At 43.0% G+C, this 26,470-nt stretch overlaps 1 protein-coding gene across 1 annotated transcript in view; it reads right to left on the minus strand.

Moving 5' to 3' along the window:
• Positions 1–26,470, minus strand: part of MLLT10 (MLLT10 histone lysine methyltransferase DOT1L cofactor) — a 763,568-nt gene that overhangs the window by 174,734 nt on the left and 562,364 nt on the right. Inside the window, exons 14-15 of the mRNA XM_030199437.1 lie at positions 9,292–9,446; positions 3,606–3,794 (exon numbers count right to left, since the gene is read on the minus strand). Coding sequence (XP_030055297.1) covers positions 3,606–3,794; positions 9,292–9,446 — 344 coding nt within the window. The remainder of the gene's footprint in view (positions 1–3,605; positions 3,795–9,291; positions 9,447–26,470) is intronic.

The raw sequence follows: 26,470 nt of genomic DNA on the forward strand, positions 1-26,470 counted from the left end.
CTTATTACCATATTTGTACAGCTGATATCGATAATTTATTTGTGATTTAACTGCTCTCTGGTGTAGCAGCGAGTTCAATGCTGTCTGTATTTCTATCAGTTGTTGACGATCTACCTCAGCATGTGACTGCCCAAACTTTTGTCGGATCTTTCGTAACAATGTTCCCAAGCGTAACACTTTTTTATCTCGGGATTTCCTCACAAAATGCGTGTAACTTATAATTTCCCCCCTTAATACTGCTTCCCAGTAGAGCAAAGGATCTTGCATATGTTCAACATTGGTTGCTTTGTAACTTTCCCACTGGCTAAGCAAACGCTCCTTAAATTTGGGGTCTTTGAACAGCTCTAAGGGAAATCTCCATCTATATCTACTTTCCCTTACATGTCCTATGGCCCAGTCCATCCTTACCCAAGCATGATCAGATATAGCATAAGGGCCTATCTCCGCGTTGCACACATTACCAAATTCTTCTTTGGTTACCAACAAATCTATGTGCGCTTGTGTTTCATGTGCTCTAGACAGATGTGTATAAACTTTATCTGAGGGGTAGAGTTCCCGCCAAACATCTACCAAGCCCAGCAAGTTACTCAAGCTCAGCAGGCCCGTATTTGCATAATATGCAGTTTTTTGGGTCGTAGCCGATCTATCCATTACTGGGTCCCAGGCCACATTAAAATCCCTGCCCATTACTAGAGGGGAATACTCTCGTGTCATAAGTATATGGGTCAAAGTACGATAGAATTTCTTTTCGTATTGATTAGGTGCATACACATTGCAAAGATATATTGTACAATGATTGATAACCGTTTGAACCAATATATACCTTCCCTCTGGATCTATTGCTATTATCTTGGCTGTCTCCATCACCCCCTTTTTAAAAAGTATAGCTACACCACCCTTTTTCCCCTGGAATGAAGCTGCCAAACATTCCCCCACCCACCAGGTTTTCAACTTTGCGTGTTCCACAGCGTTTAAATGGGTTTCTTGTAGGAATGCAATATCAATCTGATTCCTATGTAGGTGGTGTAAAATTTTCGATCTTTTAATAGGTGAGTTAATTCCCCCCACATTCCAAGTAACCAGGTTCACCATGTCTTCCTTCTCATCTTGATCAGTATTTTAATTGTATTTCCTCTATATATTGGGGGAGGATATCCCAGCCTCCATCCTCCACTCCATCTTCCACTCTCCCACACTTGTCCCTCTTTCAGGATCCCTGCTTCCCCTTTCGACAGTCTCTGACAACCCTCCCCCTCCCTCCCTATCCCATCCCCCCCTCTACCCCCTCCCCAAGTTACAGCTCCTACCATTGGAGCAGTCACGTCTAATGCCCCCCTACCACCCTTACTCCAGCCTCCACACATTCGGCGAACTACATCTTTCCCCTCTCTCCCCTCCCCAGTTCATCTCTCACTCCCGCTTACTGCCACATCACAGAGAGAAAAGTAAGTAGAGAAAACGGAGAAGAGAGAAAAAAAACCCACAAGAAAATTTAGGGAAAAACATTCCAATATTTCAGCCCTATTTTTACATTACCCCATCACTGAGCCCTCTAATATGTCCATCCAGAAATTAGTGTCCAACGCTGATCATAAACCCTTAGGGATAAAAGCAGCCGTAATGAAAGTCAGGCTATATAAACTAACAGTGAGAAGCCCTTCTTCCTTCCATGTTCTCCTTCTGCATATCTTAGAGAATCATGTGTTGAAATATTGCCAGCTCTTATCTATAACCTCAGGTGGCCCCTGTGGATGTCGTCTCCGTCTCCATGCGCCTCAAGAATTCCCGAGCCTCCTCCACCTCCATGTATGAGCTGACCACTCCATTATTGGTAATCCTGAGAGTCGCTGGGTAGATAAGGGCGAACTTTATTTTTCACTCGAACAATTTAGAACAAATAGCGGAGAAAGCTTTACGTTTAGCCGCCACTCCCGCCGAATAATCTTGGAAACACAAAATCCTCTGCTGATCATAGTGTAACAGGTTTCCTCCTCTCGTGGCTTGCACTATCGCTTGCTTATGTGCATAGTTTAGAATTTTCAAGATGACTACTCTCGGCTTAGCCTGACCAGGTTTCTTCTGACCCAGTCTATGTGCGCGTTCCACTCTCAGCGGACTGCTGCCCACCGGCAGATTTATCTCCTTAGTCAGCCATATTTCCAAGAAGCTCACTAGGTTGGCATTTGGTAAGGATTCTGACCTATCAATCTCAGATTGTTTCTACGGGATCTATTTTCAAGAACCTCCACCTTATCTTCCAGTGCTGCAAGCTTCTTTTGTAGTGAGCCCTGTACCTCCTCCATCTCCGTGATTCGGTCTTCCACCTCAGCTGTTCGCACCTGAAAGGCCCCCGCACTCCTTCGAGAGCTCCCCTAACTGTGCATGCATACGCCCCAATTTATCATCAATCGGTGTCAGTCGGCGCTCCAGGAGCTCTTCCAAAACCACAGTCATTTCGGAGGTGATCTCCATCACCCATGCCGACAAGAACGAGGGACCCGCGGGGCTCGAGGGCGCCGCCATCTTGTCTTCTACAGCTCGCCCTCGGATCCTCTCCTTGTTAGCTGTCTTCGCCACCATTCTTTGCGCTTTGCAGCCCTTCTTACTGCAGGTATTTTCCCACTCGTCTGGATTATATTATTTTCCAATTTTGATGCGTTTCGCCGCCTTTACATGCTCGGGTGAGAACCAGGGGCTCGGAGGAGCGAACTTCACCGTCGTCCCTCGAGCATCACATCACGTGACCCTCCTAAAATATTTTTTTTAAAATAGGCAAAGCATAGGTTACCATGCGCAAATAGACAAAAATACCACAAAATGCTTTAAAATATTCTGTGGTAGCCTGTTATGCCTGCTGGAATGATATGGGATTTAAAAATAATTATTCTGACATGGTTCTTTCGACAGGTTTGCTCCAAAAACACCCTTGCCTTTTCTCTTAAAAGAGAAGGTACATTGATCTTCAACATAGGAGAAGCAGCAGGATGCTGCCCTGCAGCCTTTAACAAATAACATTTTATAATAAACCGTATTGACACAATTTTGTTTTAATTTCCATGTGTTCTACTTTGCCTCTCCTTTTAAAGGAAAGGGCATACCAGCTTGGGGGAAGATGGTGGGGGGATTGAGGAGGAGGAGGAAAGCTAAAAGCTGCAAAAAAGTTTAAGAACTCTTACTTTCTCACATAAAAGCACTCTTTACAACATAAAAATTTCAAGCTGTACAGCTAATCAAGTGATCTGAACACCCTCCTGGTGTGAAAAGCTTATTCAGCAATTCACACTTTCTCACACTGCTCTGTGCTGATTACCAAATACAAGACAGAGAAAGTGACAAGCTGACCAACTAATGAGAAAATACTATAATAATAATTAAAAAAAAATCTTTGAATTATTTTAATATTGTTCTAATATTATATAGAAAAATCTGTATTTCTAAAAACAGGAAACTTCTCATTACAATTTGTAATAGTTGTCCCTACTAGGTATCAGTAAAATATTTTATATTCACATCCACATTCAGCAAAAGGCATTAAACAGCTCTTAAAAGTTGAATTATTGTAAAATCTATAGTACACGGGTGACTGTTATTCTCCTGCTTCTTACCAGCTTGTGATGGGAACGTATGCACTTGTGGAGAAGAGCTAGGATTTGAAGTTATTGTTGGAAACGGAACAGAAAGCTGTGCGTTTAATAGCTGGAGGCGCTCCTTTCTAGCTGTCAGGTTCTTAATCTGCTCTTCTAGCCGTCTGTTTTCAGCTTGAAGTTGGTGTAATGACTTCAGCATCCCCAGAACTAATAAGCAACAATAGGTACATTATGTCTTTTATAAATCACATATATATCTAGGTGATTACTACTTACAGACCATTTGACAAACATACTGCCTTTAGCAGGTTTTAAACATGATACACAAAGCTAATATTTTTAGACTATAAAATGCATCATAAACAGTCAAGTAGGGATTAATTTTGCAATAGGACACCCATGTCAGAAATACAAAAAGGTGCCTATTTTATGAAGGTGTGCTAATGAATTAGTGTGCATTAAGTGCTATGAATCCCATAGGTATAGAATGGGCTGCGCAGCATTTAGCGCACGCTAATCTTTAGTATGCCTTAGTAAAAAGGACCTCAGAGGCAACATAGATACCAAATCAAACCCCAACAGCACACAAATACTGATACACAAATTAGCACCTGCTATGAAGAAGGTGTAAATGTATTTGTGAACTTGACGTATGTACGTGTGTATTTTTAAAAATATGAGTATCTGCGTATCTCACGGCTCCACTTCCACCCAAACTATGCCCTTGAGAACACCTACAAGTAGATTATATAAGAGTAGATGCACACTTTTCATGCATGTACTTATGTTTATATGTGGTGGTGCAATTTTATAAAAGTTATTTTCTTCATGTAAAACAGGCTGTGTAAGCAGAAAAAGCTTTATAAAGTTAACCTCATAGGGACTTTCAATTTAATTGTTTGCCTTATAGAATAAAGCTGGTTGGACAAAAATTATTCTGTATCTGTGTAAGCTATTGTATATTTACTGAATTCTATTTTTAGAAATGTAACAAATCTATACCCATTAAGCACACTGCAATAGCTATATTTCAGCTTATGTACATTTTTTGAAAAAACAAAAAAACCTGCAAACAGCTATCCAGACTACAAAAACAAGCAAGACAAACTTAAAATTGATTTCTTTAAATGAAAATAAGTACAGTTATAGTTGATTTTTATGGAAAAAGATCATAAGCCCAAATAATTAAGGGGCCTTTTACTAAAGCTTAATGTATTTATGGAATTAGTGCATTAAGCTAAATGCTAAGAAGACCTATGGGCTTCTTAGCATTTAGGGGTCCTTTTACAAAGCATAGGTAAAAAGTAGCCTGCGGTAGTGTCGGCGCATCTTTTAGGTGCACACCAACATCGGAATTACCGCCGGGCACATATGCCACACTGACGGTAGTGCTGACTGGGTGCATACTATTCGCGCGTTAGCCCTCCCACACCTTTATAAAATAACCTCTCAGTGCATGCTAATTCCATTAGTGCTTGCTAAGCTTTAATAAAAGGGCCCCTAAAGATACAGAAGTTTTTAAAGTATTTAGATACCAAAGCATGACATGATTTTAATAAATACTTTTACTATTTAATTACTGTTTCAATGCTGTATTTAATAAAAACTTTTCCTGCAGGAGAAAAATAATACAAATAAGAACTACAAAAGTGAAATGAAGGGATATTAGACACATCATCATAGCCGTGAAGACCAATCTATTATAAAAGTAGAATTACTAGCCCTACACAGCCATGATTCAAAAATAAAATGTTTAGATTGCTATTTACTAATGGTTAGCATGCACTATCTGCTACAGGCCATATTTTATTTTTATGGGCCCTATGGCAGATAGCACGTGCTAACCACTAGTAAATGGTCCCCTTAATATAATGAATTTATAGCATACAATAATAATTTAAGACTGGAAAATAGATAAAATTGTGTTGCTTTAGGTGAGGGGGGTGGGGGAGAGAAATGAGGATAACAATGTTATACATGTAACAAACTATTGCACCACCACACTTGGGGTGGGGGTGTAATTATCAAATTGCAATAAAAGTTGGGCTTTACTATCCTGGGAGCACTGGGCTGGAAAGGTACAGACCGATGCTCCCAGCCTGATGCTCCCCCTCCAGCATCTGAAAGGGCCTGCCTTTACTGTCACGATTCCCTAATCCAGATCCTTTTCAATCTGTCCTTCTCTCCTGAGCATTCTCCTCTACCCCCAGAGCTCTGGCCCCAACACAGCTATCCCTGGTGGTGCAATAGGTCTTCAGAATGAGCAATCTCCAGTCACTCTTGCCCTTGGTGGCCCTAGGATCAAAATAGCGCCAGTGGACTCTAGCAGGAGTCTCGTGGTAATACTACTAGGAGTCAAGTTTCCTATAAGGGCAAAAGGACTTTATACAGAAACCTGACTCATCAAGGTCTAGATTGTGTGTGCGTGTGTGTGTGTGTGGGGGGGGGGGGGGGGGGGGGGGTTGTGACTTGATTGGGGGAAGGATCGGGAATGGGGACATCAAAGGCGGGACCCACAAATAAAGCAATTTTAGTCACATACAATTAGTGAAACTACAACCTCCAATAAGGACTGGGATTCAATAGAGTTAAATTTTGATCTTCACATCATATTATTAAGGGAGAGAAAAAAAGGCCTCAGAAACCACAAGATAAAATCCCTGAGGAAGCCAGAAAGCATGGTGAAATGGTGGCTTTCGTTTGGTTTATATAAGATAAATGCCCAGCCAGCTCAAAGCTCATTCTTTGATGATTTTTACAAATTTTAAATTGATTTGCATAGACAACAAAAAGTTACAAAAAGACTATTTAAATGTTATAAATATATAAATCATTTATGGCATCACATCATGAAAAATACCTGGGAGTTTTTAAGACCAATGAAAGAAACGAGAACCGCTTTAGAGACAAACAAAAAGTTATATAAAGGTATTGTCTTGCAGTTTCTGAGGTCTTTTTTCTCCCTTAATAACAGAATGTGAAGATCAAAATTCAACTATATTGACTCAGTACTTATTGAGGTTCTTAACATCACAGGTGGGCCAAATAAGATGCTGGTTAGGAACTCCGCGATAATACGTAGAATAAACCCAGCTTTTTGCTGGTATTATTTTTCCAGTAATATGCAGCTTTGAGGTCTTCATTGCAACTCATGTACTTACATTTATTTACTAATGAGCTGTTTTACATTCATTTGCATGTTTTGCATTTCATTAGTATGTAACCAGTGATGACTTAACTAATGCTGTTACATCAACATAACTTGTGTTAGCTCCTTTTTAAGTCATGTTAAAGGGCAAATAACGCATGTTATAGCTGTAACACAGATTGATAACTACCCCCTTAGTTAGTGATGTAAATTTCTAAAGAAAAACAAGTGCTATCACAGATATTTTATACAGACACAAAGATGTTTCTGAACTTCAGAACTTTTAGGATTTCCAAATGCAGATTACCATGGAATTTCAATTTCAGAAATATTAATAAAACATTTTAGAAATTTGGAGGTGTTTATGTGGAGGACTAAATATTTGTGGAACAGAGCTGAAATGTACTTATTTGAAATTAGATTGCATCTTTTCAGTAATAGTTTAAGACAAGTTACATTCAAATACAGGTGGTGTTTCCCTGTACCCAGAAAGCTTACAATCCAAGGGCTAGATTTATTAAAGGTGCTACTGCATTCTAACACATATTAATGTATGTTATTAGCTAATAACACATGCTATTTATTAATAATGCATGTTAGTAAATTTATTTTCATATTTATATGAATTCATATCCACAAGTCTACATGGCTTACAACCAAAATCTAGTCCTAAATTTGAACCAGAGGCAATGATGGGTTAAGTGACTTGTCCAAGGTCACAAAAGGAGCATCAATGGGATTTGAACCTGATTTCCCTGGTTCTCAGCTCTAACCATTATTCTTCTGCTTTATTTGAATATCCCAAGTTAGGCCAAATATGAGAGGAAACAGTACAAGTCAAGTATCTACAGATATTTGCCCACTGGTGTAGCTCACTAATTTAAAACTGAAATCAAAATAAATTGAAAACATATGGATATGATGGCATATAAATATGAAATAAATTCATTAACATGCAGTCCCATTGCATAAAATGGGACCTGCAACAAATGATATTGTTATAGATGTCTAATTATATTATTTATGTCTAAGACACCTAACATATATAAACTATGTTTGTTTTTTTAATTGATTACCAGTACCACAAAATTTAACGGTTTGGTTAATCTCATGAATACTTAAATATATGAAAGAGCAAAATTATTTTCTGTTGTCCATTTGTTTGAATTCTTCCTGAGAAAAGAAAACAAATATATGAATGATAACTTTTCTGAAACTACTATAAGGGAATAAACAGAGAAGTTAACTAATTAATAAAACAAGTTTCCATTACTATTTATATTGTTTTTATATTTTTAAAATTAAAATAGCCTTTATTTGGAGGCCTCAAAGCATTCTATTGATCTTCAGTCTTACTGACACTTTTTCCATCTTCCCTATAAAATGTCAGCATAGACTGCTGCGGTAAGCAATGCAACTTAAATGCAATCTGACTTCTACTTGGGTTGTAAAGCCTTAAGGTTTCAAATTCCAATTCCATAGACTAGTTCTCCAAACTAACAGCATATCAGCATATGCTACTATTGGGAAAAAAAAGTTTATCCATCTATTTTTTTTAAATAGTTTGGAAACATAAGTATTAAAAAGTTTCATTTGTTTAGTATGACCTATAGGCTCACTGCAGTCCTACATCTACTAGCAGACACATCTGGTCATTTCCCAAGGATTTAGCTTTTATCCTTCCTCTTCAGGAACATACAAAGGAACCCTCAGTGTGCCTAAATGAGATGCAATAAGACTTTGCTAAACCTGTCCTCCAGCTATCATGTTTAAAGGATTATCCCTGCATGATTTCCCTCACAATTAGCATTTTTGTCAGGGTACCATTCATGAAAAATGCCAACTGGATGCTATTTTACTCACAGCTCTCAACTAGAATGTTTGTCCAATGCAAACCAAAAAAGCACTAACAATACTAAAACTATGACATCTTTTCACTAATGTTAGGAGTAATTTATGATATATTTGTAAAATAGGTTGTAACAAACTATGAATCTGTGCATATACAGATGTATCAATTAAATAACCTTCCATCAGTTTAGAAGATACAACTCAAATATATAGCTTAAACTAAAATATAAACTATAGAGATGCATTTTTTCATGTCACCTGCAAAAAAACAAGAAACAAAACACAACCCTCAAATTATTTTTGTTTGGTAATGGAGGAATGCAGTTTATGTATATTTCTTAGCTGTAGGGATCAAGAGCTAGATGTACTAAAGAGCTTTCCAATTTAGGCGTTCAATTACAAGTATTAATAGCACACATGAATATTATTTACACATGTTATTTACATCAGAGCCAATTGCAGAAAATGGGCTCTATGGTAAATAATGCAAATTAAATGGTATTTTTTCTTACAGACCCTTAGTTCATCTAGCTTGACATTTTAACAGTAAATCAAATTATGTAATAAACTGAAATAAACTTTGCCCTTCAACATTAACATACAAAGAACCTAGTTTTCTTAAAATAGTGTTCAAATCAAGAAAATGATGAGAAAGAGAAATCCATAAGCACACAGCAAAAAGAAAAAGTAATACAGAATACTTACTGTCACTAGGAGTGCCCTGTTCTACCAAAAATTGTTGGCCTTCACTCCACTGCCTTTCCAGAAGCTGTTCTATACTTGCTGCCACTGGAGGTATATTCTCCAAACTGTTGCTGCCTGGCTGATCATAGCGGATTTGTAAATTGCTTACAGGAGAGCTGAAACATAGCAATGTGCATATTTAAAAATAAGCAAAATAAATTAATCAAAAGATTATTGAAATTTAGGAGGTCTTTTACTAAAGCTTTGATTGAGTTATCTGCAGCAGGGCCTATTTTATTCCTATGGGCACTGTGGTAGATAACTTGAGCTAAGCTTTAGTAAAAGACCCCCTTATTTCCTTATGTAGATAGGGTCACCTGTATAGGCCACTTTAATTGCAAAATGTCCGCTATTACACACAGTGAACAATCTCAAGCCCTAGAGGAAAATATATGAGGTGGTACTGGCTTACTATGATTACTTTGAGCTCCTAGAATCTGAAAGTAAGAGTATGGGTACAGGGAGAAAGGAAGAGATGGCATTTTGAGAAGAAAACTAACAAACAAATCTCTGGGGTCCTCTGGAGTTGTGTTGGGATTAGAACCAAATTCAGAAAAAGTTACATTGAACCCTCTTTATAATCAATTTTAGGGCAGATATTCACCCGTCTGGTCACATAAATAAGGATATATTGATAGTAATATGCAGATAGTGGTCATATCCATTCAAGTCAGACCGCTGAATATGCTAGCATAACTTAATATGAATAACATATCTGTATAAAGATCTGTTAGTTATGCAATCTGTCGGACAAAGGAGTTATGTATATGTCAGCAACAAATACATTTGATGCCTTCCAGCCCCTTTGCTATAATGAAAGATCACTGAGTAACTAAGTTGCTTTCTGGTAACAGGTATTCTTAAAGACAACAGGATAATCAGGTTTACATGGGGGACAGTGATGGCACAGATAATTTCTTACATAGCTGTGGACTTTTCACCTAGCTGCCATCATGCAGGGCCCTGTGATTCTATATAAAAGCTTAAAGTAATTCAAAAAGGGATGAGGGTGTGGCTGATCATCTGGCTAAGGAGAAAGAAAATGTTCTAGTCTCAACAGGTGTTCTTCGAGGACAGAAGGATATCCAGTCCACACATCATCAATGACATAATCTGCCAGTGAGAACAGTGGAACCCAAACTTTGAGAGCTTTATCATATGCTTTAGCATGCATATGCACAATGTCCCACATTTCTGAGGTCATAAGGGGCTTTTTCTTATATCCTGTATTTAGTCCAACTCTTTGGAGAGGTGGAAGGATTTCTCTGATATCCTGGCAGTGGCGTACCAAGGATGGGGCGGTGGATGCGGTCCACCTTGGGTGCAGGCAGAGTCAAAGTGTACATGTTTGCAGCTGTACGCTCTGCTGGCTCCCTACCTCAGAACAGGAAGTTGATCTCAGAGAGTGCAGGGGACTGACAGAGCCAACAGCTGCGTGGATGTAGACTGCAGCTCTGTGGTTACGCGATGCACCCCCTAACAGCTTTGGGGGTTGAGTGATGCACCTGGAGAGGGATGCTCTGCCCCCAGTGGCAACAAAGCTAGGTTTGCCACTGTAGTCTGCTCTCTTCAGGATACACCTGTTACAGATAAGCCACTCAGGAGAGGCAAATAGAAGTCCTCCTCACTGATAGGAATCCTTAGCTACAGGTTTTTGTAGTCAACAGGCCACTTTTCATAATTTATATTCAGAAAAGAACCCAGGAATAATAAAAAATGGACCCTAGGGAAGAGCTCAAAGACGTCTTGCCCAACTGACTAAATTGACTAGCATGATGGGAGTCTTTATCTAGACAATAATGGGAAATAAACATGTGCACAGTATTCCTCGTTGCAATCTTGCAGATCCTCTCCAGGGACTCTGACTTCAGGTGGGCCATAGACACTGCAATGGTTCTAACAGTATGAGTCTCGACTTGTCATTCTATAGTCAAACCTGTCTGGGTATAACAGGAGGGGATACAATCTGCTATTCAGTTAGTGTGTATTTGGCAACTCCAGGTCTACTGGGGCTAAAGAAATAGAAATTTGTAGGGGCTTCAGTTTATTCCAGGTAAGTGGCTAAGGATCTTTTCAAGTCAAACTTGTTAAAACTGTTGAAAACATAATTTACTGGTTAATGTGGAAATGTATCACTTTCTTAATGCAGCATTATGTACAGAATCTATTTAATAAGGAAATATTTTTGAGCCCTTTTACTAAGCTGCATTAAACTGCTAGTGCGGATTTTAGTGTGCGTTGATGATGGCTGACCAATGGAAATAAGCTCACGCCACACACAGGAGCCTGAAGAGCTAAGGCTAAAACCTCAAAAGCCTATTTTAAAAGGATTTCCATTCTGTGATCTAAAAGATCCTTCACGGCAACACCACCCTCTGAACGGGCATTCTTAGTTACTGCCAAAAAAAAAGGCATCCACTTTGGGTAAGTGAGAATTGTCTCTATCTTTCTCAGCAACAAAATACAGCTTACACATTAACACTGGCATCCAGCAAGTCCCACTCAGCTAAAATGATATATCAAACTGCCTAGACAATGGGAAAGGCTTTAGAAGATTCTTAAAACCTACCAAAAGTGGATCCTGAGAAACCTCAGGAGGACACTCCACTGAAATCTTTAGAATGGGGGACAAATGTAAAATTAATAGGGATAGCTCGCCTCTGTGGAAAATATGTACTACAGAGGGGTCTTCTCAAACACCAGAGTCTCCTCCATAATTTCAGGAAGCTGTTGCAATGTTTCAGATTCCAAAGAAAGCTACTTCCACTAAATTCTCAGTAGGAGACAGCCTCGGTTTCTTATGATACTAGGAAACGCTTTAGAAGTATTTGATAATTCTCTTACTGAACTGCAGCCGGATCCAAGGCCTTTCTTTAAACAAACTGTGCTTTCCATGCTCTGCATGAGCTGCCATTATCCAGCTTCAAATTAATACACACACAATCCAAATTGCAGTCAGTTCCACCGTTGAATTACTGGACCTGCCAGATAATGAAGATACATACCTGTAGCAGGTATTCTCCGAGGACAGCAGGCTGATTGTTCTCACGAATGGGTGACTTCCACGGCAGCCTTGAGATCGGAAATCTACCTAGCAACAAAGGTTTGCCAGAGCCTTCGATTGCACGTGGGCGTGCGCACCGCGCATGCGCGGCCATCAGCTTCCCGCCCATCGTGCGAGAGTCCCGTCAGTTTGATAACAGAGCAAAGAAGGAAAGACAACTCCAAAGGGGAGGCGGGCGGGTATGTGAGAACAATCAGCCTGCTGTCCTCGAAGAATACTTGCTACAGGTATGTATCTTCATTTTCTCCAAGGACAAGCAGGCTGCTTATTCTCACGAATGGGGTATCTCTAGCCCGCAAGCTCACTCAAAACAACAAAAAAAGGTCAATGGGGCCTCGCAAAGGCAAGGACATAAAAGAATCGACCTACGAAGAAACATCTGAGAGTGCAGCCTGGAACAGAACAAAAATGGGCCTAGGGGGGTGGAGTTGGATTCTAAACCTCAAATAGATTCTGCAGCACCGACTGCCCAAACCGACTGTAGCATCGGGTATCCTGCTGAAGGCAGTAATGAGATGTGAATGCGTGGACTGAAGACCACGTCGCAGCCTTGCAAATCTCTTCTATAGTGGCTGACTTCAAGTGGGCCACTGATGCTGCCATGGCTCGAACACTATAAGCCATGACATGACCCTCAAGAGCCAGCCCAGCTTGGGCGTAAGTGAAGGAAGTGCAATCTGCTAGCCAATTGGAAATGATGCGTTTCCCGACAGCAACTCCCCTTCTGTTGGGATCGAAAGAAACAAATATTTGGGTGGACTTTCTGAAGGGGCTTGTCCGCTCTACATAGAAGGCCAATGCTCTCTTGCAGTCCAATGTATGCAACTGACGTTCAGCAGGGTGGGTATGAGGACGGGGAAAAAATGTTGGCAAGATGGAACTCCAACACCACCTTTGGCAAGAACTTAGGGTGAGTGCGGAGGACTACTCTGTTGTGATGAAATTTAGTATAAGGAGCATGGGCTACCAAGGCTTGAAGCTCACTGACTCTACAAGCTGAAGTAACAGCCACAAAGAAAATGACCTTCTAGGTCAAATACTTCAGATGGCAGGAATTCAGTGGCTCAAAAGGAGGCTTCATCAGCTGGGTGAGAACGATGTTGAGATCCCATGACACTGGCGGAGATTTAACAGGGGGCTTTGACAAAAGCAAACCTCTCATGAAGCGAACTAAAGGCTGTCCAGAGATAGGCTAACCCTCTACACGCTGATGATAAGCACTAATCTGTCACACCAGACGGCAAACCTCCTCCATCTGAAAGAATAACACTTCTTAGTGGAATCTTTCCTGGAAGCAAGCAAAACCCGGGAGACACCCTCAGAAAGACCCAAGGAAGCGAATGCTACGCCCTCAAAATCCAGGCCGAGAGAGCCTGGGACTGAAGGTTGGGATGCAGAAGCGCCCCCTCGTTCTGAGTAATGAGAGTTGAAAAACACTCCAATCTCCACGGATCTTCAGAGGACAACTCCAGAAGAAGAGGCAACCAGATCTGACGCAGCCAGAAAGGAGCTATCAGAATCATGGTTCCACAGTCTTGCTTGAGCTTCAGCAAAGTCTTCCCCACCAGACGATATGCATACAGGAGGCCTCTGCCCCAATGAAGGAGAAAAGCATCTGACGCTAGCCTGCCGTAGGCCTGAAGTCTGGAACAGAACTGAGGGACCTTGTGATTGATCTGAGTGGCAAAAAGATCCACCGAGGGGGTGCCCCACGCTCGGAAGATCTTGCGTACCATTTTTGAGTTGAGCGACCACTTGTGAGGTTGCATTATGCTGCTCAACCTGTCGGACAGACTGTTGTTGATGCCTGCCAGATAAGTAGCTTGGAGAACCATGCCGTGACGGCGAGCCCAAAGCCACATCTGAATGGCTTCCTGACAAGAGGGCGAGATCCGGTGCCCCCTTGCTTGTTGACGTAATACATGGCAACCTGATTGTCTGTCTGAATTTGAATAATTTGGTTGGACAGTCAATCTCTGAAAGCCCTTAGAGTGTTGCAGATTGCTTGCAACTCCAGAAGACCTGATTCCTAGAGAGACCAAGCTCCTTGAGTGTGAAGCCCGTCTACATGGGCTTCCCAACCCAGGAGAGATGCATCCATAGTCAGCACTTTTTGTGGATGAGTAATTTGGAAGGGACGTCCCAAGGTCAAATTGGATCGAATTGCCCACCATTGAAGGAAATTGCGAAATTCAGTGGGTAGATGGATTGCATCCTCTAGATTCCCTGCGGCCTGAAACCACTGAGAAGCTAGGACCCATTGAGATGATCGCATGTGAAGATGGGCCATGGGAGTCACATGGACTATGGAAGCCATATGGCCCAATAGTCTCAACATCTGCCGAGCTGTGACCTGCTGAGATGCTCTGGCCCGGGAAAAAAGAGACAAAAGGTTGTCCGCCCTCGCCCTCTGGAAGATAGGCATGAGCCGTCTGTGAATCCAGCAGAGATCCTATGAATTCTAGTTTCTGCACTGGAAAAAGATGGGACTTTGGATAATTTATGACAAACCCCAGTAGCTCCAAGATTTGAATAGTCATCTGCATGAACTGTAGAGCTCCTGCCTCTGAAATGTTCTTCAACAGCCAATCGTCGACATAAGGGAACACATGCACTCCCAGTCTGCGTAGCGACGCTGCAACTACCGCTAGGCATCAGGTAAACATCCTGGGCGCAGACGCGAGCCCAAAGGGCAGCACACAATACTGAAAGTGCTGTGTTCCCAGACGAAATCGTAGATACTGCCTGTGAGCTGGCAATATCGGGATGTGTGTATAAGCATCCTTTAAGTCCAGAGAGCAAAGCCAATCGTTTCTCTGAATCATGGGAAGAAGGGTGCCCAGGGAAACCATCCTGAACTTTTCTCGGAACAGGAATTTGTTCAGGCCCCTTAGGTCTAGGATGGGACGCATCCCCCCTGTTTTCTTTTGCACAAGGAAGTACCTGGAATAGAATCCCAGCCCTTCTTGCCCTGGTGGAATGGGCTCGACCGCATTGGCGCTGAGAAGAGCGGAGAGTTCCTCTGCAAGTACCTGTCTGTGCTGGAAGCTGAAGGACTGAGCTCCCAGTGGGCAATTTGGAGGTGTGGAAATCAAATTGAGGGAGTATCCTAGCGGACTATTTAAAGAACCCACCGATCGGAGGTTATGAGAGGCTACCTTTGGTGAAAAAATTTTAACCTCCCTCCGACCGGCAGATTGTCTGGCACGGACACTTTAATAGCGGCTATGCTCAACTGGAGTCAGTCAAAAGCCTGTCCCTTGCTTTTGCTGGGGAGCTGCAGAGGCCGGTCTGGGCGCATGCTGTTGACGAGAATTAGCGAGCTGGGGCTGAGCCTGAGAAGGCTGTCGAGAAGGTGGATTGTACCTACGCTTATTGTAAGCATAGGGAGCATTCTGCCTTCCAAACAGTAGTGCAGTATAACCAGTGTCAATAATGGAGTAAACTAATACTAAACAAAAACCTGTCGGACCGCACGTCCCAGGTTCTCAATTTTCAGGTTCAGGTTAAAGATCTTTTTCCAAAATGGTACCATTTTGGAAAAAGATCTTTAACCTGAAAATTGAAATAGGAAAGCAGAACCTTTGAAAGCAGAACCCCAAGCAGTTGCAACAACAGTCCCTGAGGAAGCCACGAAATGGTGAAACGGTGGCACCGTAGGACATAAGCTAAGTGTTGCATTTTACTGTTTTGGCGCTTTCCGATGTTTACAATTTCAGATTTGCTAGATATAAAACTTCACATTAAGTAGGAAAATAGCACTAAAAAATGAAAACAAAGAGTTTCAAAATCCCCAAGATAGAAACAAGTCAACGGGTTGTTCATACTTCTATTGAGAACCTGGGACGTGAGGTCTGACAGGTTTCTGAGGGATTCTCTTCATCTATAAAAAATGTTTACAGCCATTGAGCCACTTTTTGCAGTGTCACATTTTGTTTAGTATTAGCATTCCGCCTTCCCCTGAAAAAACATCTACCTGATGAGGTAGATGCTGAAGGCGCCTGGTGGGAGAGATTGTCCAAAGCGGTTTCCTGCTGGTTGAGCTGTTCAACCACTTGCTCAAATTTTTCGCCAAAAATATTATTCCCCCAGCAAAGGTCATCCACAAGCCGCTGCTGGACACTATTGTCCAGGTCAGAGGCACGCAGCCATGAGAGTCTGAGCATCACTATACCTTGTGCAGCGGCTCTGGATGCAACATCAAAAGAGTCGTAAGCACCCCTGGACAGGAATTTACGACACGCCTTCAAGCTGCCTGACCACCTCCTGAAAAGGCCTGGCATGCTCCAGAGGGAGCTTATCCACCAAGTCCGCCAGTTGCTTGACATTGTTCCGCATGTAGATGCTTGTGTAGAGCTGGTACGACTGAATCTTGGACACGAGCATGGAGGACTGATAGGCCCAAAAGAGTCCAGAGTTCTAGATTCTCGTCCTGGAGGTGCCGAGGCAAAATCTCTAGAACTTTTGGCTCTCTTGAGTCGTGAGGTAACTGCGACTTCATCAACTCAGGCTCCCCATGGATTTGATACTGGGACTCAGCTTTTTGGGGGATGGTGGAATTAGATAGTGGTTTCGTCCAGTTCTTCAGCAATGTCTGCTTAAGAACATTATGCAGAGGAACAGTGGACGACTCCTTAGGTGGTGAAGGATAGCCAAGGACCTCAAACATCTTGGCCCTGGGCTCATCCTCAGGTACCACCAGGAAGGGAACAGCCACAGACATTTCCCGCACAAAGGAGGAAAAAGAAAGGCTCTCCGGGGGAGGAAAGTTTCCTTTCAGGCGAAGGAGTGGGATCAGAAGACCACAAGACTCCTCAAAAGAGAAATATCTGAGATCCTCCTCTTCTCCCCATGAGGCATCCTCCTTGGTGTCGGACAAGTTCATGAACTGCAGTCCGAAACCGGGCCCGTCTCGACTCCGAGGAACCATGTCCTCGATGATGACGTTGTGAAATCAACTCCCATGCCGGCGGCGATGAAGCTCCCTCCAGCGATGTCGACGGGGAGTCAACCTGGGTGGCAGCCGAGGCAGAAGCCGCAAGCGGCATCGGGGACCACACCATGGGCAGAGAGCCAGCTACTGCTTCCATCGACGGTAGTGAAGGCGCAAGCACCACCGGTACCAGAACAGACTGATGCAGCAGCCCCTCCAAGAGACCTGGAAGAATGGCTCGGAGGCGCTCGTCTAGAGTGTCTAACAGGAAAAGCTGTGGGGCCGGTGCAGGGGCCGGAGGCAGAACCTGTGCAGAGCAGGGAGGCGGAACCGGATGGAGGGGGAGCGGTCCTCCCAGCGTAGACGCTTCTTGGGTGCCAAGTTCCTCGACCCCCTCGGAGCTCCAGGTATCGTGGGTGGAAGGAGATCGATGCTGGTGCTTCTTAGCCTTCGCTCGATGCACAGCATCGGTACTCCGCGGTACCAATGAAGAGGGCGTGGAATCCACACGCCTCCTCCGGGTTTTATATATGTTATATGGCTATCCTGTTTATAATCGAAAGAGAAAAACGCCTATATTGCGACCCAAATCGGGAGATGGGTGTCTTTCTCCTGTGGGCGCCCAAATCGGTATAATCGAAAGCCGATTTTGGGTGTTTCCAACTGCAATCCATCGCAGCAACGGGTAAAGTTGACGGGGGCGTGTTGGAGGCGTGGTGAAGGCGGAACTGGGGAGTGGTTATCGGCCAAAAAAAAAGGCATTTTAACCACGATTTTGGGTCACTTTTTGTGGACCCTTTTTTTTTTTCACGAAGTCCCAAAAAAGTTCCCCAACTGATCAGATGACCACTGGAGGGAATCGGGGATGACCTCCCCGGACTCCCCCAGTGGTCACTAACCCCCTCCCACCAAAAAAACCCCACTTTAAATACTTTTTTTCCAGCCTCTATGCCAGCCTCAAATGCCGTACCCACCTCCATGACAGCAGAATGGGTTCTATCCTGTGACAGCCTTTCCCTGGTTCTGATGTGGCTCTCGGGTGAGTGTGACACCTTTTCTGTTATGCGCACTGCAGAGTCACATCAGCAATGCATTGTGGTGGGTGTAGGGTATTGGGCTCCGTGATTCCACTAGCTTGTGGCAAATGCTCACGATGTTGGTAGTTGGTAGGCTCTACTCCCATGGTGCTTTTCCCCCTGCTTACTGGGTCAGAGTGTGCCCTGTTTTGTTTCCGGTAGTCCATGAGGTAGTGGCCATTTTTGTAACACAGTTTTAGATCCCTTTCACGTGTTAGCCACGTTACAGAACTTAGTTCTTACCTTGAATTTGGCTGAAAGAGGGCATTGCACATCATTCTGCCAGCTCTGACCTACTGCTCATCTCAGTACCAGGGAGACTCGTTGCCAGTGGGGCACAACCTCTGATCTGCAGTTAACTGTGAGTAAGCGTGCTTACTCCAATAAAGGACGTTTTCAGAGAGATTAGTCTTCAGGTGTCAACTGGTGTGCCAATGTTATATAGCAGCAACAAGTCCTAGAGGCCTGAGTGTATGCAGGTCCCTGGAGCACTTTTAGTGGGTACCGCAGTGCACTTCAGCCAGATGGACCCAGGCCCATCCCCCCCTACCTTTAACACTTGTGCTGGTAAATGGGAGGTCTCCAAAACCCACTGTACCCACATGTAGGTGCCCCCTTCACCCCTAAGAGCTATGGTAGTGTTGTACATTTGTGGGTAGTGGGTTTTGGGGGAGGGAGGTTGGGGGCTCTGCACCCGTGGTAAGGGAGCTATGCACCCGTGGTAAGGGAGCTATGCATGTGGGAGCGTTGTCTGAAGTCCACCGCACTGACCTCTAGGGTGCCCAGTTGGTGTCCTGGCATGTCAGGGGGGCGAGTGTACTACGAATCCTAGCCCCTCCCACGAACAAATGGCTTGGATTAGGACTTTTTGAGCTGGGCGTTTTTAGTTTCCATTATCGCTAAAAAAAAATAAACGCCCAGCTGAAAAACGTCCATTTTTTCGAAAATACGGTCTGTCCCACCTTTTCACGTACCCGTTTTCGGACATAGACGCCCATGGAGATAGGCGTTCGCGTTCGATTATGCCCCTCCACGTGTGTGATACATGTCCTAGCGAAGTGTATTAACTGCACTTGATGCAGGCATTTAATTGCCAAAATAATTTTGGCATCGACTATAACATCTAAATGGTAGGACAACATTGATACATATTGCTATCAGAAGTTGCTCTAAAGCAGTGGTTTCCAAACCTGTCCTGGGGGAACCCCAGCCAGTCAGGTTTGCAGCATACCTGCAAATGTAACTCATTAATATTCATTGTGGGTATCCTGAAAATCTGACTGGCTGGGGTTCACCCAGGACAGGTTTAGGAAGTCTCTTAACCGTCCACTGCCCCAGTTACAAAAAAGCAACTGCAGATATGGTGTGTATAAAAACGTAATCTATTTTGACTGTACCAAAGAAAGGCGGCATATCAAATCCATACATCTACTATAATAAAAAGCACCTCCAACGTTCTGAAGCTGACTCTGTGGCAGTGAAGAGTTTGTAGGGTTCGTGCTGGCTGTCACCACCTCTCTCTGTCCCGCCCTCGCGTCAAAACGTGATGACGTCGAGGGTGGAACAGTGAGAGGGAAGGGCACGTCACACGCATGAGGGTGTCGTCGTCGTCCTTCCCTCCCTCCCTTCCAGTTCCAGGCCCCCTCCCTCCGATTTTTAAAAGTCATCTTCACTTACCAAGTCAAGGTTACGGCGGCCGGCAGCAGCGGTAAAACGCGTGCAGGCTTGGCCCTTCTCACTCTCTCAGCTGTGGTCCCATCCTCATTTCCTGTTTCCGCAAGGGCGGGACTACAGCTGAGAAAGAGAGAGAAGGGCAGAGCCTGCACGCGTTTTACCGCTGCTGGCCGCCGCCATATCCATGACTTGGTAAGTGAAGATAACTTTTAAAAATCGGAGGGAGGGGGTCTGGAACTGGAAGGGAGAGAGGGAGGAACGACGACCCTGGAACTGGGAGGGAGGGAGGGGGGACTGGAACTGGGAGGGAGGGGGGGACCCTGAAACTCAGAGGGAGGGAGGGAGGGGGGGACCCTGAAACTCAGAGGGAGGGAGAGACCCTGAAACTGAGAGGGAGGGAGGGACCCTGCAACTCGGAGGGAGGGAGGGGGACGACCCTGGAAGTTGGAGAGAGGGAGGGGGGGACGACTCTGGAACTCGGAGGGAAGGGGGGACGACGACCCTGGAACACGGAGGGAGGGGGGACACAAACTGGGAGGGAGGGGGGGCCCTGGCACACACTCTCAATCTCTCACAGACACACTCGCACCCAGTCTCACTCTGTCTCCGTCACACACACACACACACACTCGCACATTCACTCTCTCTCTCTCTCACACAGTCACTCTCACACATACTCTCAAACATACACACTCCGAGGAAAACCTTGCTAGCGCCCATTTCATTTCTTTAACAGGCCTTTTTTTACTAGTCTTAAATAAAGGTGTATATGTTTACAGCCACTGGTTGGTTTATGATCCTGCTTCTATTTTTGGACTTGTGACTTCCTCTTTCTGCTGATGTATTATCTGTTGTCATTCCATGTTTTTATAAATCTGGTTTGATTCAAAATGTGCTGCCTGCAGATAGGCCAAAAGATTGCAGACCTAAAAAGAAACGCAAGAGACTGCAATGACTTCAGAGCTGATAGATGCTACTTCCATGGATCTGAAAAGGCTGAAGCCCCCAAAGTGACAAATGAGCAGCTGCCCCGAAGATACCAAAAAAGGCCAAATGAGTGATGTTATCACATACCTCCAGAAGCGATATCAGACAGCTATTAGTTACTGTCCCTGCACACACAAGAATGAAGCCACGGCATCAACCAAAGGCTGTAGCAAACACTCGCTCAAGAAACTAATGCCATACAGATTCTAGGTCCCTGCCAGAAGCAAGCCAAGTTGCATCTGACACCAGCCAGGAAGCAGACGCTGTTCCCCTGCTGACTCAAAGAAGTCATAAGGTTGGAGAGTTAAACAAGCCATGAGACTGCAGACACAAATATGGCCTGAGACTGCCACCCTCTGGCACCATCCGTTAGGCCAGAGAAATATTGAAGATGCGCGAAAGTTACTGGAAATGCAGATATAAGGGAAACTGTAATACTGCTGACACAGTGCACCCAGGGAGCTGCTGTTCCAAAAGGCCCTGTAGGATACAAAAAACAGCGCGCCCCCAAGGCTGCAAGCTAAGTGCAGCCAGATAGAGGGGAAAAAAACCTAAAAAGCCATGGGTCAAGAGGCTATCCACCATATTTAGTACAATAAGTTGTTCAGGTATATCAGCCTGAAAGACAGGCACTACCTTGGGCTCAAAGGACTGCAATAGTGCAGCTTGAAGACACAAAGGAAGCAAAAGAAGGAGCTCCAGGTTCAAGCTAAAAAAAAACACCGCTGAATAATAGACCCAGAAGGCACCGATATTACGCCAACCGCCTGGACACCGCCAAAAAAGTAAGACTCGAGGGTGAAAGTTGCAGGTAGTGAGTAGAAGAGAGCTGAAAACTCTGAGGCACATGGTTATTGTCCAAACAATGCGAGATGCGACTGTGCTGATCTTAAACACACAGTCAGAGAAGCACCAGATCGAACAGGAATGCTTTGTAGCGCAAAAGAAATGATAAGTAGTAGTAGCAATAGTACTTACTGACACAGCAAAAGAAAGCCAGGACGCCACAGCACTTAGGAGAAGCAAAGAAGCCGCACTTGCAACTACATACATTGCCAAAACAGAAACCATGTAACCGTTGCCGAAGACTAAGGATGGGAAATCATCCACACCAGCACTAAATGGAAGCCAAGTTCTGAGAGAAGAGGACATTTCTCTCGGTAAGTGAACATCATTTTGTTCTGTGCTTTGGTAAATTAAAAAATGGGATTTAAAAGAGGAATTGTAGGTTATTGATAAAACAAACAAAAAATAAAAACCCCAGAAGCAAACTTAATTAACTAGCCAATTTTTTAAAAAGGGTTCTAGGGGGTCATCTGGGAAAATATAGACCGGTAAGCCTGAAGTCGGTGCCGGGCAAAATAGTGGAAACTATTATAAAGAATAAAATTATGGGACACGTAGACAAACATGGCTTAATGGGACAGAGTCCGCAAGGTTGCAGCCGAGGGAAGTATTGCCCCACCAATTTGCTTAATTTCTTTGAATGCGTGAATAAACATGTAGATAAAGGTGAGCCAGTTGATGCAGTGCATCTAGATTTTCAGAAAGCTTTTGATAAAGTTCCTCATGAGAGACTCCTGAAAAAATTAAAGAGTCATGGGATAGGAGACAAGGTTCTGGTGTGGATTAGGAATTGGTTATGGGAAAGAAAACTGAGGGTAGGGTTAAATGGTCATTTTTCTCAATATAGGAAGTTGAAAGGTGGAGTGCCGCAAGGATCTGTACTGGGACTGGTACTATTTAACATATTTATAAATGATATGGAAATCAAAATGACGGGTGAGGTGATCAAATTTGCAGATGATACAAAACTATTCAAGGTTGTTAAAACATGTGCAGACTGTGAAATATTGCAGGAAGAACTTAGGAAACTGAAAGACTGGGCATCTAAATGGCAGATGAAATTTAATGTGGACAAATGCAAGGCGATGCACGTTGGAAAGAATAATTTGAATCATAGTTACCTGATGATAAGGTCCACCTTAGGGGTCAGCACTCAAGAAAAAGATCTGGGAGTCGTCGTAGATAATAAGCTGAAATCTTCAGCTCAGTTTGCGGCGACAGCCAAAACAACAAACAGGATACTAGGAATTATTAGGAAAGGGATGGTGAATAAGACCAAAAACACTATAATGCCTTTATATCATTCCATGGTGCGTCCGCACCTTGAGTACTGTGTTCAGTTCTGGTTGCCATATCTCAAAAAAGATATAGCGGCATTAGAAAAGGCTCAAAGAAGAGCGACCAAAATGATAAAGGGGATGGAACTCCTCTTGTATGAGGAAAGGCTAAAGAGGTTAGGGCTCTTCAGCTTGGAAAAGAGAAGGATGAGGGGAGATATGATTGAGGTCTACAAAATCCTGAGTGATGTAGAACAAGTAAAAGTAAATCGATTTTTTACTCGTTTCAAAAGTATGAAGACTAGGTGACACTCGAGGAAGTTACATGGAAATACTTTTAAAACAAATAGGAGGAAATATTTTTTCACTCAACAAATAGTTAAGCTCTGGAACTCTTTGCCGGAAAATGTGGTAACAGTGGTTAGCATATCTGGGTTTAAAAAAGGTTTGGATAAATTCCTGGAGGAAAAGTCCATAGTCTGCTATTGAAGCAGACATTGGAAGCATCTGCTTGCACTGAGATTTGTAGTATGGAGTATTCCACCTAAGTGGATGAACACAAACTCCCACGTGAAAATAACATGGAGTATTGCCACGATTTGGGTTTCTGCCAGGTACTTGTGTGTGACCTGGCTTGTCCACTGTTTAGAAAACAGGATGCTAGGCTAGATGGATAATTGGTCTGACCCAGTATGGCTACTCTTATGTTCTTAGTCTCCATACCCTTTTCCCCATAGTTTTAAAACTTGAACTTTCTATCACAGCATTAACACTCTTGGGGGGGGGGGGGGGGGAGAGAAAGAGAAGCAAACATTATTAACTAGTTTCCAAACTGTACAACCCTTTTCCCCATAGTTTTAAACTGAAATTTATTTCTACATGTAGAAACTTAAGAGCAAAGAACATTACAAAGGATAGTAGCAGGGCTCAAACTTTATTCTAAAAAAGTTATTTTCTGTTTTTTGGCTGTGGAAAGGTAGCACAGCTACTAACCTGAATTAGGTGTTAGTTCCCACACACCCCTAGCACATCTCTTCATTTATAGTCAATCATTCTAATTAGGATAACAAAAGTAGAGTTTTCATTAGAGTTTTAATTACATTTAATTAGTTTCTGAGACGCAAACACTAAATACTCCTAGGCAGACAGCTGAAATCCAGATCCTTCAGAGCAGTATTTTCAGAAATGCTCCCCATTCCATGCACAGGACCCAAAAGACAGACAGAGCTCCAAAGTCTAAATGCATGGTTGAGATGATGGTGTAGGGGATGAGGGATTTAGACTTGATAGGAACTGGGCAACATTCTGAAGAAGGGGAAGCCTGTTCCAAAAGGATGGAACCAGGCTGCTGGCGCTAACATTTAAACTAAAATGGGGGGGAGGGGGGACAGTTGCCCAGGAGCTCATGGTCTGGTGTGGAATATCCATGAAGGATACTACTGAAACAGGATCTTCAGGGAATCCCAATAGAGAGGTTTCAATAATGGTAAAAGAAAGCTAGGAGTGTTCAATGGGAGAACAGAGTAAAGGATACAAATTATCCCCATTAACGTCAAAGCAGCCTGTAGATGCAAGGAAAAGAGACAATTTGATATACAAATGCAAGAAGTCTTAAAAATAAGATAGTAGTATTGGAGTATATAGCACTTAATGAAAAGGACAATATAATGGGTATTTCAGAGACCTGATGGAAGAAGGACAATCAAATGGGACATTGTGTTATCAGGGTACAAATTACATAGCAATGACACAGTGAATCAAAGTGGAGGTGGGATTGCGCTATATGTTAAAGAGGGAATTGAGTCAAACAAATTAAACATTCAACAGTGGAGTGGAGGAGTGGCCTAGTGGTTAGAGCACTAGTCTTGCAATCCAGAGGTGGCCAGTTCAAATCTCACTGCTGCTCTTTGTGATCTTGGGCAAGTCACTTAACCCTCCGCTGCCTCAGGTACAAACTTAGATTGTGAGCCCTCCTGGGAAAGAAAAATATCCAGTGTACCTGAATGTAACTCACCTTGAGCTACTACTGAAAAAGGCGTGAGCAAAATCAAAATAAATAAACAAACAAACAAACAAGAAACAGATAGCAGCATGAAATCTTTATGGAGAGAAATTTCAGGTGCGAAGGGAAAGAATATACCGGTAGGGCTGTACTACCATCCACCATCACAGAACGAACAGACAGATGAACAAATGTTTACAAAAATTAGGAAAGCTGGCAAATTGGGCAACATTGTAATGGGTGATTTCAATTATCGTAATATTGACTGGTTAAAGGTTACATCACGGAGTTCTAGGGAGGTAAAATTTTAAGATGAAATGACTGCTTCTTGGAGCAACTGGTCCAGGAACCAACGTGAGTGGGAACTATTTTGGATCTAATCCTTAGAGGTATGCGGGGAATAGTACTAGAGGTAACAGTGTTGGATCTGCTGCGAAGCAGTGATCATAACATGATCAAATCTGAGCAATCTACAGTGAAGTCACTAAGGAAATCTACTGTAGCAGCTTTTAATTTTCAAAAGGGCAACTATGATAAAATGAGGAAAATGGATAAAAAGAAACAGAAAGGATCAGCTGCAAATGTTAGGACTTTAAATCAGGTGTGGATGCCCAGACTAGATGTATTCCAAATGTTAACAAAGGTGGAAAAAAGAGCAAACGACAGCCAGCATAGTTAAAAAGTGAGGTGAAAAGGCTATTACAGCCAAAAGAACATCCTTCGAAAAAAGGATACAAATGAAGAAAATAAGAAGCAACATAAGAACTGTCAAGCCAGATGCAAAGCATTGACAAAGAAGGCTAAAAGAGAATATGAAGAAAAACTTGCTGTACTGACAAAAACTCAGTAACACTTTTTTCAGGTATATCAAAAGCAGGCAGCCTGCAAGGAAATCTGTGAGACTGTTAGATCAGGAAGGAGCAAAAGGAGCAGTCAGGAAAGACAAGGCCATAGTGGACAGATTGAATGAATTCTTGGTTCAGTCTCTATGGAAGAAGATGTAAGAGATCTACCTATACTGGAACTTGTCTTCAGGGGTGACGATGAAGAGGAACTGAAAGAAATCTCAGTAAAATTGGAAGATGTACTGAGCCAAACTGAGAAGTTAAAGAATGACAAATCACCTGGGACCGGATGGTATACACCCAGGGTATTGAAAGAACTCAAACACGAAATTGCTGATCTGCTTATCTGTAAACTGTCATAAAAATCATCCGTAGTACCTGAAGACTGGAGGGTGGCCAATGTGATGCCAACTTTTAAAAAGGGTTTCAAGGACTT

Source organism: Microcaecilia unicolor, chromosome 1 (assembly GCF_901765095.1).
Source record: "Microcaecilia unicolor chromosome 1, aMicUni1.1, whole genome shotgun sequence".
Taxonomy (NCBI): Eukaryota; Metazoa; Chordata; class Amphibia; order Gymnophiona; family Siphonopidae; genus Microcaecilia; species Microcaecilia unicolor.